Source organism: Lissotriton helveticus, chromosome 7 (genome assembly GCF_964261635.1).
Source record: "Lissotriton helveticus chromosome 7, aLisHel1.1, whole genome shotgun sequence".
NCBI classification, from domain to species: Eukaryota; Metazoa; Chordata; class Amphibia; order Caudata; family Salamandridae; genus Lissotriton; species Lissotriton helveticus.
In genome coordinates, this window is record NC_136068.1 from 665,958,762 (window position 1) to 665,974,893 (window position 16,132).

Here is a 16,132-nt window from a genome sequence, read left to right on the forward strand (position 1 = left end):
TGAATACCTACATTCTCTTTTTCTCTTCTAAATCAATTTAGGCGCTACAAAAACTTCTGGTAAGAAAGCTATACTTCCCTTATGCTTACAGTCTGTTCCCTTATTGCAGTCAGAGTTGCATTTTCCTATCTAATGTTTTATATAGAGTGCGTTAGGCAAACACTTTAAGTAACAGGTTATATTAAATATGACAAAAGGTTGGATTGCAAGTTAAGAATTTCTGCTCCCAGATCTGCAGAGTTTTCCTCAATGGCAAATTGTAAAATCACAAGAATTGGCCTTTCCACTCTGAATACAGCATTTTATTTCCTCATTCCTAAAACCTATTTTCACTCTGTTTTCAGATGAGAAATATATAGGTGAACAACATGGGAATTGTGGTTTTGTCACATACATTGTAATTCCCTATTTGGCCAGACATTTCCTTTCTAGCCAAGATGGGAATGACAGTCTATCTATAATTACAGTCTATTCATAACGAGAGCCTACGTAAAGACGGTCACTGCTGATATATTTATTTATTGCAACACAGTTGCTGACTACATATCTGTAAAAATACAAAAGTGCCCGTCGTCCATGTGTTTCTTATGTCTCTCTTTCGAGTTCTCTCACTCCTTCTCCTTTTACTGCTGGTTACATTTTCTGTTGATCCTCTCACACCCAGACCTTTGCTGCCTAATTTCAGGAGCCAATGACCTTTCTGTCTATGCTCCTTATTCCACTCTTCATTTAGTTTTAACTCTAACCACCATCTCCCTAGGTCCTTCCCTTCTCCACTCAACTGTCGGCTTCTCCCACTTTGAATCCCTTGCACTTGTAATTAGGTACTCTGGCTCCTGGGACTTTTCTGTCGTGGTTAACTGTGAATTCTTTATTTACATATGAAAGCAGAGCTCAGAGGAATGTATTGAGAAGGCCTGCAAGATACATCGCTGGTTACCGGATTGTATTATTTGTAAAAGACCAATACCTACAGTTTGCGAAAGCATTGATTCTAATACACATATTTTTAAATGAAACAGAATTTGTATTAATATCTGCAGAAGCAAATACAATTGTAGCACACAGATTGAAAGCATTTCTCAGCTGAGAGTACCAAGTCATCACCATTGAATAGAAATTGGCAGCAGTTCATTGGTCTTGTGAAGCAGTATCAAGGGTCAGCAGATTTGAAGAGCAAAGTCAAATTACAGCATACAGTAATAACCATAAGGTGGGAGAGAGACACGACCTCTTCATATAAATCTGGAATTGAGTAGCAAGGTGATCTTGTAACACAAAGAACAGGAGAAAACATGTTCAGCCCTTGTGTAATTCATACAGTATAGGGTGGCAAAAGTGGCACTGTGATAATACTGAGGCCTGGAGTATGGGCGAGCAAATGCATGTAGTTGATTGGAGGAATGTTAAACGAAGAGCATATATTTGGTCAAAGGAAAAGGGGAGCTGCAAACGTCACAGGTGTGTTGGTCCAGAAAAACAGAAGACTGGAACTGAGAACAGCTATTAACAAGAGAAAGACAATAGGAAAAATATATTAGTACAAGCAGGGCTTACAGACAACTTTATAAACATATGTGTGTCGTAACAAAGCAGGATGTTAGGTTAGATACTGCTCAGGAGCATTAAAAAAGTGAGGGAATAAATTCCTTCATCATTAGGCCTACGGCAAATGTTCGGTTAAAAACACCACCACAGTGATATACAGCAGCTATAGATCTGCAAGTTTGATTGTATTTTTTATTCGATAATGATTTTTGAATTATTTGTTACCCTCTAAGGAACCATGGGAATGATTGGAAAGGATGCTAATTGCTTTTAGATAATATGATCATGTATTGTTTGTTGCTATGAGATGCTTACTTGTGCTTTTTAGGTCTCACTAGAGGCAGCGCAGCTGCTCTGGCGAGACATTTAGTTAGTGGATTTTCAAAGTGCTACCCAGGCTTTTGCTGGCCACAAGCTTGAGTGCACGTACGTGTGCAAGCGCGCAGCCACCATCTGCCTTTCCTTTGTTGTCATGGGTAATTAAGCGTCTCTCTCTCTCTCCGGGCACCCTTTCATGTCATCGCTCGTTACCTCTTCTACCCTCCCCTGCCCTTGGCTGAGCTTCACTCTTTATATTTCTATCACTTTGTCTAGCGCAGTTTTCGCCTCTCTCCGCCTGCTCTCCCAGCCCCTACTTTCCTCCCACCGCCCGCTCAATCTCTATCTGAGCCTCTGTCTGTCTCTACTTTTCTCTAGGCTTGTCTTTTTACCGCACTGTTCATACTTCTGCGTACTTTCGTATAATTTTCTCTCTGCCTCCTCCTATCTCTTCTTACTAACTCTCTTTCTCTCTCTGTGCCTTTCATGTCATCACTCGTTACCTCTTCTGCCCTCCCCGCCCTTGGCTGAGCTTCACTTTTTATATTTCTGTCACTTTATCTAGCGCAGTCTTCGCCTATCTCTGCCTGCTCTCCCAGCCCTTACTTTCCTCCCACCGCCTGCTCAATCTCTATCTGAGCCGCTGTCTGTCTCTACTTTTCTCTAGGCTTGTCTCTTTACCGCACTGTTCACTCTTTCGAGTACTTTCGTATCATTTTCTCTCTGCCTCCTCCTATCTCTTCTTACTAACTCTCTTTCTCTCTCTGTGTCTCTCTTCCACTTTTTGCATTTCTCTCCATGTTCTGCATCGTAACATCTGCCTGTCTATTACTTTTGTATCTCTACCTGTAAAACTCTGTGCGGCTGATTCATAGAAGCATCCGTGTTTACTGCCGAAAATATAAGGGTTTTAGAAATTGTTCTTTTTTTTAACCCCTTCAGTGCTGCACGAATTTCGCTGCAGTGCTGAAGGGTTTAAAAGCGTATTGGCTCATGACGGAAATGTTCCGTCATCAGCACCGGAGCACCGACGCTGATGACGGAACCGTTCCGTCATGAGCATGGAAGGGGTTAATGAGTTTTTCGTGAATTCCCAAAAATGGTCCCAAAATGTCACTTTCACATCAAAATGTGGTTTGACAGTATACTGTGTGACAACAGTGTCCGTATCCAGTTTCAACACCTCTAGTTTCACCCTGCTCTGTTTACCAGCCCACATCAGATATATCAGCAAACTATTCAGGGTGGTGAAAGTTGCACGAGGGATACAACAGATACAACCAGTTCAGACATGGCCATATGTAGATCAGTCTGACCCCGTGCCTCATGGGAACAGTCCAGCCCAAATTGTCAAGCCATGCCTTCCCTGGACCGGAAACAAGCTTCCTAGGACCGGTTTCTGGCATTCCAGCCGTCTTCAGCAAGGCTTGCTTGAATCCAGTGGCAAAGTGAGCAAGGGACTCGCGTCTGAGCATACCTTGCCAACTTATGCCTCTAAAAACAAGCATTGGCATAGCCAATAGGTCTCTCCTTTGGGTCCTTATAAGTTTTTAGCCATGCAACAGTTGATGTTATTGCACCAAGGATATTGTGCTGCATAATTAAATACTTATAAGGTCCCAAAAGCGAGACATATTGGCTATGACAATGCTTGTTAAGGTTTGTAACCGAAATAAAGCTATGTTACTACTACTACAGCAGCTATATAAGAAATGCATAATAAATCCTAAACATAAAATCAAAAGTGTTCACAGAGGGGAGTACGAAAAATTGACTCAAGGCACGTGGTTTTCATTACTTCCCCACTGCCCCTGTGAAGGCTTTACACATCAAAGCATCAAGATTATTATTCTTTTGTGTAAACTCTATACCCCACAGAGAAGGCCAATTCTTTGCCCCTACTATTAGTACAGGAAACCAGGTCACATGAGAGAGCCTTGGACTATTTATTATCCTTAGACAATATAGATACTGTATACGCTGTCTTAAATTATACTTAACTGTACTTAAGATACGCAGTAGATATTAGATGTTTATTATGTTTTTCTTTTTAATGGTTATATTTTAAAAATGTATGTATTTATTTAGTATTTTACATGGAAATGTATTGGATTTTTTGGTTGTTGCTTTTTTATGTAAATTTTGTTTATTGATTATAAAGCATACAACACAAGCCAAACAAATTGAAAACTCATGTCCCTGTAAAGAAAGCATCAAATAAGCCCACTTTCCATGGTACATAGTGCAACAACTTAATGAAAACATACATATCAGGATCTAGCCCATGCAAAATACAATCAGGCCCTACATACCAAAATGTGGCACAATAAAGGGGAACAACACCCATCCAAGCTCCGTCTCCATTTCTCCTAACAAGAGACCCATTGCAGGGAGAGCGGAGAAAGACCAACTTAGAAGTGGAAATGTCATCAAATATCAATTTTTCCCCTAATCTATGGTGGCCCTCTAATCAGGAAAGCAACAGGGAGCTGTCATCAATTACATATAGAGAATAAAATAAAAGAAGAACCAAATGTGAAATTCTCACACAGAAAGAAAAAGAAACAAGAGGATGCACTGAGAGGAAGCCGCCCCTCGTCCAGAAGCTGGGGGGCCATATGGATGGAAAAGGCCAAGTCGTCGGGCCTAGGTGGGTCGCTCCGGAGAGTCCGGCTTCTGGCCTCTAGAGTATGATTGAAGGGAGTCCTCAAACAACTGTAAGGCCCAAAGTCTGGGGGGAGCCAAACGGGAATGCCTGGTCGTGGTGAAATAGTGCACAAGAGGCTGCCAAGTGCGGGTGAAACGTGTGCCTGTATGGTTAATGTGGGCGGTAAGCAATTGAAGACCTAAAACATTCCACAGGTGAAGAAACCAGGTGGCAATAGGGGGAGGATGCAGTTTCTTCCAAAATAAGGCTATTGACTGTCTAGCCGCTGCTAGTAAATGGAGAATCAAGCACAACTCTGCGTATGTGATAACATTTAGTGTTGAGGGTTTAATGTCTAAAAGCGTAACTGCCAGGGAAGAAGGAATAGGAAATCGCACTACCTCCTTGATGTGGCTGAGGACCTCCTTCAAAAAGATCGTGAGATTCGGGCATGACCATCAAATGTGAATAAAATCAGCTCTATCCCTCTGGCATCTCCAATAGGTCGGGGGAGCTTGGGAACATTTGGTGTAAGCGGGTGGGCGTGTAATACCACTGCGTCATTAACTTGTATGCTGACTCACGTTGCGGCGTGCTCTGGAATCTCTTTGGAATATGAAGCCATAGACCGGTCCACCCTTCAGGAGGTATGTTCTTCTAGGTTTAAAGCCCACCGTGTCAGATATCCGTGGGTTCATGAGAGTGTTGTAAAACAGATTATGTCTTAGAATTCAGACCCTTCGATCCCTCAAATTTACGAACCAGGGTCTCAAAGGCAGTAAGTTGTCTAGTGGCTCCCTGAACATAGGTCTGGGAGCTAAGCCAGTGACGTATCTGGTAATATTGCATACATTTACCCCTGTGAGATGAAACCTTTGCCTACATTGATCAAACGTAAGGAAGTCCTCGCCCTGAAAAAGGTCCTGAATAACCCGGCATTCGCCCTCTGTCCATGTACTAAATGCTTGGGTTTGCATTGCCAGCGTGTATGGGGATGGGAACAATGTCAGGCCTTGGGACTGCCAACTTGTCCCAAATCTCCAATACCGTCTTCGTTGGGTGGCTATGTAGGCGCTGCAGGTGCGTGCTCCACGCGGGAGCCAAGCCAGGTCCCACAAAGGTGTACAAGCCACCGCTCGATCCAAGTAAAACCAATGTTTTTCGCGAACCACCCACCCTGATATATACTAAAGGTGACAAGCCCAATAGTATTCCAAAGGATTGGGGCACGCTAGTCCACCCCGGTCACAAGGCAAGATTAGGATCCTGTTGGAAAATCCTGGGCGGGATTTGCTCCATAAAATTTTTTGTAAAGTTACGTTGTAGGGCAAGAATATCAGCCTGAGGTATTGGGGTGGGTAGAGTTTGAAAGAGGAATAGAACTTTAGGGAGAAGGGACATTTTAATAGTGTTGATATGACCTAACCAGCCAAGAGGAAGGCCATTCTATCTGTGCAATTCCTCCTGTATGGCCTTCCTATATCTAGGCCAGTTAGACTGATCACAAGTCGAGAGTGTAGGGGTCAAGTTTAGGCCCAGATACCGAATAGATACGTCAATCCACTGTACTGGAATCAGGTTCCGTAATTCCTGGTTCTCAGAGAGAGTAAGATTAAGAGCATGAGATTTTCCAAGATTGATCCTGTATCCCGACGCATCTTCAAAAGCCCTCAGGAGAGAAGCCACAGCTGGGAGGGACGTTGAGGTGGAGGATAATGATAGAAGGAGGTCATCCGCAAAGAGGTAGGCCTTATGGTCATACCCACCCATGGAAATGCCTCGTATATTCAGATCTTGATGAATGGTGATAGCCAGGGGCTCCACAACCAGAGCGAACAACAGGGGGGATAGCGAGCACCCCTGTCTGGTGCCCCAATAGAAGGGGATTGGGGCAGTGAGACAACCATTGAAACAAATGTGGGTAGAGGGTTTTGCATAAGGCGCCATCAATCTGGAGATCATCTTCGGTCCCAGTCCCACTCTCCGTAATACTTCTTTAAGGAATCCCCAGTCCACTCGATCGAAGGCTTTCTCCGGGTCGAAGAATACCAGACAGGCAAGGATAATTCTATAGCGTATTTTTTTATACGCGGTGGGATACCCGACGGATATTGTCCACTCCCTGGCGGTGTTGAATAAATCCCACTTGATCGAGGTCAATGAGACTGGGGAGATGGGGCTCCAGGCGATTGGCTAAAATGGTTGTATTAATCTTTGCATCAGTGTTTAACAAAGCAATGGGGCGGTAGGACGCAGGAAAGGAATAGTCTTTACCTGGCTATGAGATAAGGACCACCTCCACTTCGTTCATGGAGGCGGTGAGAACTGTGATATCTGTGAAACTATAAAAAAAGATTAAGCAAATGGTCTCGAAGCTGCGGGTAATAGACCCGCTAAAAAGTGACAGGTAATTCATCCGGCCCGGGGGTCTTACCAAGTGGAAGTTGTTTCAAAGCCTTAGCAATCACATCATGAGTAATGGGATTTTCCAGCAATTTCATAAAGTGAGGATCAATAGGATCCCAAGTGCAAGAGTTAAGAAAGTCAGTACAGCATCAGGAGTACAAGGAGTATTTACATAGAGGTCCCCATAGAAATTCTACAGTTTAAGACCTTTATCCACCTCCAAAATGGCCCATGAGCCATCTGGGGGCCTATGTTTGGTGATGTGTGCTCTGGCGGTCTGCGCTGGAAGGCGCCGTGCCAGACACGCCCCAACCTTATCACCCCCTGTGTAGAACTTCTTCTTGAGGTTGAGTAGAATTCTCTCTGCCGTATTGGTGTGATGCAGGTGCAATTGGCCTTGCAATTCAGCGAGGCGCCACTTATTGAGGAGGGACAGATGAAGATGATCCCTGCATTCCAGTGTTTTGATGTCTCCAGAGAGAGTGGTCTCAACCAACCTAGCCTCCGTGGTCCTGGAGATCGATATAGATGTGATAACTGCCTGAATAGTAGCTTTAAAAGCATCTCATCGAGTGTCCTCAGAGGTGTTGGTAAGGGAATTAGCAAGAAAGAAGGCCTCAGTCTATTTTTGGATATCCACCACATCCACAGGGTCCCGAAGGACCTGAGGGGGCAGCCTCTAGCGGGGTACGGACTCCCTACGTGGATTAGGGGGTTGGAAGGAAACCAGTGATAGTGATCTTATAAAGATATTTCAGATATCTCCGCATCGCTCAGTGGATGGATCAGGGGGAGAGAGAAGAAATAATATTCTATACGAGAATATGACTGTTGCGAATGGAAGAAAAAGGAATAGTCCTTAGAGTCCGGGTGTAGATGTCTCCAGACATTAACTAAGCCTAAGCCTAAGTCTGTGATGACATTCCTCAGGGCCGCCAACATCGCACCAGAACTTTGTCTGGTAGTACAATCCCATTCTGGGTCCCAGACCAAATTAAAACCGCCCACGAGGACAATGGGAGTTGTGACTGACTGTAGGAGCTCCCTAAGGAGTAGGCATAGGAAAGCATCCTGGTGCTGATTATGGGCATATGTGTTAACAAAGAATAGAGACCACCTATCCCCAAACCTGACGCCTCTTGTTAGGGGAGTTCAGACCCTTTACATTTAGAGAGAGAAATGTATTGTGGCCCATCATAACATTCTTGCAAGAGAAGTATGACCCCTGCAACCGTCACAGCGACCCTGTAGGCCTGGGTCCCTTCCTCCAGAACCTCATGTCCCCCAGTAGAACGAAAGGGCCATCGCAGCTCTTCAGCATAGCAGTACAAGCCCAAGTATCACCCAGCAAAGCACTCGTGTTTACTCTCATACCCCTAAAATCAGCACATCTAAAAGAAAAAAAGAAACTGTGAAGAAAAAGGAAAGAAAAATAAAATGAAGGATACAACAACTGATGGCCAACCGGGCCAGGCACAAACAGAGTCTATCAAGAACAGCCCAGTGTAACACAGATGGGCCATTCCGGAAAAGTCACTCTCCTACGGGACTCTGTAGGTGGGGTGGCAGTCGCACAGAGGTTTGTGGGCCTCCGCCACAACTGTCCTGTGGCAATGTTTAGGAAAAGGGATATTTGCTCCATCCATCGGGCCAATCCCGAGAATGTCAGCCGCGGTCACGGCTCCGACGTCCTCCAAAGACGTAGTCTCTTTATGCAAGAGGGTCAAGTGTGACTTTAGGCTACATGCAATGTCTCCCTCAGTTTTCAACCATCCTCTAACAGTATCTAGGACTTCCTTCCCAGAGCCGGATTCACGTCAAGTCTAAGTCCAGGTACATGTGGCCCCATTGCAGGAGACAGCAAAGCCAGGGAGTGTTTACTCTGTATGAGCTGGAGAGGAAGAGCCACTCAGGGAGCAAATATGACTGATGATTTACTGTTTAGTTTTGGAAGAATCAAGTTCCTGTATGCGGAGTCTGGATTTAGGAGGCATGACTGTGAACCATATCAGGAGAAGAGGCCCCTCTCAGCGCTCTCCCGGTGAAGACAGGTCCCCTCCATCAGACTCCGATGGGAGCTGCAGAAGCTGTTTTGCATTGTTTAGTGAACGAAGGACTCGCCTTTTGCCCTATCATGTAAACATTAAGGCAAATAGATGACCCCATTGGTATTTGATGTTGAGATCCCTCAGCTTTTCTGTGACGGGCTTGAAATCTTTTCGCTGTCAAAGTGTGACTGGTATTTGTATCAAGAGGCCATTGTAAGAAATCGTTTTAATCCCTTGTATTTTTTTCAGAATAGTTTCTTTATCGGCATAGTAATGGACTCTAGTAAGGTTGTCCAGAATGAAGTTAGGCAGATTGTGTGGGCCACAGACCCGATGAGCCCTGTCAAACATAGGTGGTGAGGCCTCCTCGTTCTCTCGGATGGCTTGGAAAAGTTCTGCTGTATATGTCAGGATGTTTTTGCCTTCTCCCCCCAATAGAGCCCCCCTGATGCGCAGGTTGTTTAGCAGACTGCGATTTTCAAGGTTCTCTTGCTTCAGCTTAAAGGAAATATTCTGCTCCTCGATTTCCATCATTCTCTTCCACAGATTTTACTGATCCTCAGCTCTGGTGTCCACAGTGCATTCAAGGTCATCGACTCTTCTCCAATTTCCCTGACCTCTCAATGGATTTCCTGCAGGCCTGTCTTGAAGTCCTGTCTTAGAGAGCCAATCTCGTCTTTGATTTCCTGCAGGAGGGACACCATGAATGCCTGGGTGAGTGGCACCTCCAAGGTGGACTTCCCTGATTCCAGAGTTGAAGAGTTGGAGTCTTCCTGTGAATGAGGAGTAGCTTTAGACCAGAGGGAGGTGGCTGGATTGTCACGAGCCGTGGTAGACTCAGCGTCTTTATGTGCTTTATTTATAGGAGGCATGACAGGGCGCTACAGGGGGACCGTGAGTCCAACGATGGAGAAAGGTCAGACCCTGAGAACAGGGTAGAAAGGCGTTGAGGAGCAAAGACTTGGCAACTATTATTTAGTTGTGTAGGGCTGTCTGCGAGCTAGGCCAAAGGAGCCCCAGATGTCCCACACAGGCATCACAGTATTACCATGCTACCAAGACGAACCACCACACGTAGCACGGGGTCTCTCCCCCACAACAGCCCACAGCACAGGACCAGAGTCCATAGGATGGGCACCCGCCCAGCAAAGATGACCCCACAGGTACGTCTTCAGGCAGCAGAGGCCACGGCCTACCTCAGAGCACCACCATAATTCTCTCCTTGTCCAGCATGAGCGAAGGCCGTTACAAGCATCCCAGGATCTTCTGTGTCACCAAAGGGCGTAACCACCACTTACATCCCATACAACATGCAGAGATTAGTTCACAGGCCAGCAGTTGTAAGATGACTGCCTGCGGACACCCGGAGGGGATCCATCTAGACTCCCCAACCACAGGTAATGGGCTGTGGCCCCACTGATAGAGACCAGCAAGAGTAGCAGTGAGCAGGTCTGCTTCTCAGGGCCTCCCCAGTGTCCACAGGGCCCAGAGTTCTTCCGCCGCCCCAGCAGGGCTCCGAAGCGCAGCGCACAGCAGACCTTACTTCAAATCATTGGTCCTACTGTCATAGCCATGTACTCCAGGGCACCGCAGCCAGGCTTCAAAGTGAGCTTTCGGGGATCGAGTTGGGATCGGGGCTTCCCCAAGTGTTCGTCGGTGGCCAAAAAGCATAAGGAATGCCACCAGCCTAGGGATACCTCTGCGAGCTTGCGTCGCTCCAGCACCACTCCGGACCGGGTGCAGGGCTCTGTCGAGTCGGGAAGGCCAGGCCCGCCCTTAGAATGGCAGCCAAGGGTATCGTCAGGAGGACAGACTGACCCCGTAAGTTACTAGTCTCTGCTGGCTCACCTTCCACTGCTTAGGGGTCCCCGTCTCCTCGGAGTTTCCGGAACAGGCTCCTCAGAGCCTCACACCGGACCCACCCCTACCGATCAACCATCCAGGGCCGTGCTGCAGGACTAAGGCATGTGTCTCCGAGGCTCAGGTGAGAGTGAAGGGCGGCTTTCGCTTTCCGCAATGGCTGGTCGCCTCCCAGCAAAAGGAGCTATACCAGGGCTCGTTGTAGGCTCTTGCGTCCCAACACAGGGGCCAGAGGGCGCAGCCTGACTGCGGTTCCAAGGCTGAGTCTGCCACCACAAGATGGCAGCCATAGAGGATACCGGGTAGGCCGCTTGAGAATCCACACTCCCAGGCGCCACAGAGCCCTAGCAGTTCAGGGGTCTCCATCCTGTCTACAGACTCGATGGAGAAGAGCAACAGCGTTAGCGGAACGCGGTGGAGCGGAGACCTAGGCTTGCACGCCTTACTCCATGCGCTTCCTGGCCATGCCCCATGTATTGGATTTTGTGCAAACTTTTATTGGTCGAACAGAGCAGAAAAAAGGATTTTGACTGACTGACTGATTCTACTGGTAGCAATAGAAAGAACCCTATTTGGGCACAGAGAAAGGACATAAAAGCTAAGAATTTGCTAGGCTGTGCAAGGCAGGCAGTTGAAAATATGAAAGGTTAGAAACAGCAGTAAGCTGTAAGCTTTGATAAATATGGACACATATTGACAAAGCATGTTCGAAATAACATTGTTAGGATAAGAGGAGGTAGAGTGGATAGACATAGCTCTACATGAAAATTTGCCATCTGCATACTGAGGTTTGAGATGGCAAGAGTTTTTTTAGGGTCACTCAGATAAAGACTTTAGGGACGTGATATGGGAGGGATCAGAAATGGAGTTACCAATTTTAACCAATCGACAGTGCTCTGATAGAGTTCATAATAATCTGTCCAGGCCCTCCTTGTTTTTCATTTTCAAATTGATGGGCAACAGTAAAGAATGCTGCTGTTAGGTCAACAAGGGTGAGAAGACAAGAGTGGGCTTTATAGAAAGTGAAAAGGGTATAGGTGATGTACTTCGCTCTAATACCATATTGCAGCATATCACAAAGAACATTTTCTGTGATATGGTAGATTAGTTTGGATTTTAGCTAGGAAGGGAAGACCACAGATGGGTTAGTACTTTGACATTTTGGAGGGATCAAGGATAGGTTTTTATTATAAGAGGTTTACCATGAACAACTTGGAGATAGATTGGTGTAACACCCCTTTAAAGTGATCAATTTGTGAGGGTCAGCCAATCAGTGATAAATGTTTGAGCAAGGTCTTTGGCAACAGAGGCAGCATTTGGGTCATTAGAGTCCATGGCAGGTTTTGTATTGGAGGCAGTAGAGAGGATGGTATTCTCCTAGATAATGGGGAATTCATTTTAATTAGAGGTTGGAGTATCGTGAGAAGAAAGAAGGAGCAGTATTGTAAAGTTCTGGCCTGATTGAAGACATCTTGCTAGAGACATCAAATTCCTGTCTGGCTAAGTTCATTTTGACATAGAAGAGGGAGGAGAAGTAATTATATGTGGCATCAACACCAGAGGAAAAGGAAACAATGGCGCGAGTTTAATCATTCAAAACATGTTTTTACTGCTATTCTTCGAGATATATATTTGGGAGCATAGACATGCCATATTTGCTGTGAAAATGGAAGATTGGTAGTATATTCTTTCAAATATATGTTGGGCATATGAAAGGAGTATTCAGGACTAACGATTGCCCTTTCAGATCTTCTTACATAGCATTTTGAGAGAAGAATTAGGCTGGATGAGAAACAAGTGGCCTAGAATTTTTAAACGTTTTTTCTGAAGACTAGGGTGAGATTATACAACCTCATCCAACATCCAGCAGGGATCAACTGACACTTTTAGAATACCAGATAATAGAACATTACACTGACCTGGTTCCATGCTGGAACATAGGTATGGAACCAAGACACATCATCACACTCCTTCCCCTTTACATTTCAAAAGATACCTCTGAAAGGTAGATTACAAAGAAGTAACAAAATAAAAGTTAGATGAAAACATATAAAACTATTACTTCACATAATCACACAAATAATTAGGACATTTGCGAATTCACATACTCTTGCGAGTGGACCCAGATTTCACACAAACATCAGAATGGTTAGGGTCAAACATATTGCTCCCACCAAAATGTACAACACGACTATAGTTCCAAATACGACCATCATCTGTTTTTACAGCATTTTTGAAAAGCTTAACAACAGTTTTAGGTGAAGTACATTTTTACCAACTCTGGCATCCTACCGGAGCTTTAATTTTGACCTTCTCACCAACTTTGAAGTGTGAGGCTTTACCTGACCTCCGGAAATCAACATAAATGTTCCTTTTCTTCTGAAGAGCTAACTCCTTGTCTCTCCAATGCTGAATGGCATTGTTCTTCAACCCTTTATCCAAAATCATCCACCCTGGACACAAACTTGTATTTGCAGACCTGCCCTTGAAAAGTTCGAAAGGGGATTTACCAGTAGGGGAATGAGGAGTGAATCTGTAATCCGTAATTCGATTTTGCAACTTTTTCCTCCAAACAAGACAGTTAACTTTAGCCAATTGAATACTCTCTTTCAAAGTTTTGTTGAGTCTTTCCAAAGCACCATTTGCTTCTGGGTGATATAATGAAATCTTTTTATGTACAACACCACATTTGAGCAAATATTCTTCCATCACCCCTGAACAGAACTGTGGGCCATTGTCCAAAAGAATAGAATTAGGAAAACTCTCACGTTTAAATACAGAATCTAAAAATGTTATAACAGATTGAGTTGTGATCTCCCTCACTGAACTAACTCCAACCCAACGTGAATACAAATCCAACAAAACAGTTAAATAAGGAGTTTGTTGTTCCCCATGCAAAGGTCCCACTATGTCGATGGCTACCTCATCCCAGGGACACTTTGGTAACCTTCTGCAAACCATGGGTGGATGTCTTGGTTTTAGTACCTTATCACTTAACTGACAAGGTACACATTCACGAACAGCACGTTCCACCATTAGATCTAAGCCTGGCCACCAAAAATCTTGTTGGATACGTTCTTTTGTTTTTGAAATTCCCATGTGGCCTTCATGCGCCATTTTTACAATATTATTCCTTAAACTCAAAGGTGGAATCATTCTTGTGCCTCTAATTAGAATCCCATCCTCGTCACCAGTGTAGTAATGAAAGGTCCTAACACAAGTGAGATTGATGTAGGAGGTATTTAATCAACAACCTCATCCAACATCCAGCAGGGATCAACTGACACTTTTAGAATACCAGATAAAAGAACATTACACTGACCTGGTTCCATGCTGGAACATAGGTATGGAACCAAGACACATCATCACAATATTCTCAAATGGAAAAAGATTAGTGATGATGAGTTCATTTAACTTATTTAGGAAATCGTGTTGGTCACAGTATGCTGATAGAAACAAACATGTTTCCATCAGTTGGGGGGGCGCGTGGCTTCAGGCCGATGGAATAAGACGTGGGTCGCAGAGCTCTCACCCAGTAACCTCCGTTATCTATTACCCTGTCTATCCCAGACCCCATAAAGAGATCACTGGGAACATTAACATACCTGAAGGCGGTGAGGTACATGCATGGGAATGACCCTGTAATAGCCTCGGACGGAGAAACACAAAAAGAGGCTCAACAGAGTCAAGATGGCGCCCGCCGACTAGCATCTATGTCGCCCAGAACACAGTAGGTCTCCCCCATTACTGCATGTGCCTAGTCGCTGGAGTGTTTGGATGACCCAGGGGGCTTGCGAGCAGTGGAGATCTGCAGTGATCAAGGAAGAGCAGCCCCAGGGAGCAAGGGACCCTGTTCATGCAAGATGGCAGCATAACTCCCAAGAAGGCACTTGAAGAAGCAATAGTCCCAGGAGTCAGCCCGGGCCTACCGTACACGTCCGGAGTAGAATAAAGAGTCTGAGGTGAGGCTGCCCTGCAGCAGGGCTCCCAGACACGGAGGTAGAGGACAGTTGTGGCAAACTGGTCCTGCTCTGGAGGAGGACGCAGAGGTCTGCTGGGGCAACTGCATGGCGGTGAGACCCAACGCTGTGGCAGACACTCTAACCTGCCCGCTATGAGTCAGGAGTGGCAGCTGGCAGAAGTGCGGAGAGCAGCACACCGTACAGGTTCCCACGATACGGGTGATTGCATTTGGCGCAAGTGGCCCTACACAGCTTGTATAAGAGCATGTGGAGTTCACTGGTGGACAAACGCACTAAAGAAGTCAAATAGTTGGGGTTCAAAATTTTAAAAAAAGGCAACAGTGACAGAGTGAGGGAAGCCAACAAAGCCTAGAGGAAAGGGCAAAGTGGAAAGCCCCAGACAAGCCCCCCGGAAAGGCTAAAGGAAATGAGTGTGTCTGAGGAGCACAGAGTATATTGGCCTAGAGGAGGTTCCATTGGGTGCGTAGTTATAGTGCAAGCCCTTAGTGGAGACAACAATCCCCAGGGCTAGCTTGAAGCTTGACTGGAATATGACTGCACAAGGTGACTTACCTTCGGCAGCTGTCGCCAAGAGAGACTCAGCACTGAATAAGATTACAGAAGGCGTAGCTCAGAAAAAATGGGTACATGTGCTAGGAAACGTGGCCCAGAAAATGAAAGCACTGACCCTACATCCGATCAGACAGACGAAGTCGGAGATATGGAACTGACCTGCCAGGAAGCTACCGGAACAGATCCAACACTTGAGGACCTATTGCAAGCAATAACGGCTTCCCAAAAGGCCCTTGAGTCTAAAATAGCCAGCATTGAGACTTAGCTCGATTTACTGAAAGACGATCATAGGAGGCTGGCCGAGAGAGTCACCACTACTGAACGATATTTAATGGACTTATCACCTGAATTAGCTTTGCAGAAAGAAACAGTATCCCTCATTAGGAACAAGATAAAGGTTCTGGAAATGCGGGCCTAAGACAGTGAAAATAGATCCCGCAGAAGCAACATACGTATTCTGGGGTTCCTGAGCGAGCGTAGGGATCAAACATGCTGACCTACCTAGAGGAGTGGAGTCGCAGGGAGGTAGTGCCTGAGGGAATTTCCCAATTCTGTGCCCTAGAAAGGGCGCCCAGAGTCCATATCCAACCTCCCTTACCGGGGATGCCCCCACGACCTGTAATTGCCAAACTCCTGCATTATAGAGATCGGGACCACATCCTAGCCCAACCGCGAACACAGCTAGACCTACAAATACATAATAGTAAAGTGATGGTCTTTACAGATTTTAACAAGGGAAGTGCAGAGCAGCGTACACCCTTTTTGGGGGT

General features: G+C 45.5%; 1 protein-coding gene across 1 annotated transcript in view; it reads left to right on the plus strand.

The window, feature by feature from the left end:
* The window catches only part of LOC144769218 (uncharacterized), a 228,048-nt gene that overhangs the window by 192,908 nt on the left and 19,008 nt on the right, over nucleotides 1-16,132 (plus strand). The window contains exon 10 of the mRNA XM_078653258.1: nucleotides 42-59. Within this exon, the coding sequence (XP_078509384.1) occupies nucleotides 42-59 (18 nt within the window). The remainder of the gene's footprint in view (nucleotides 1-41; nucleotides 60-16,132) is intronic.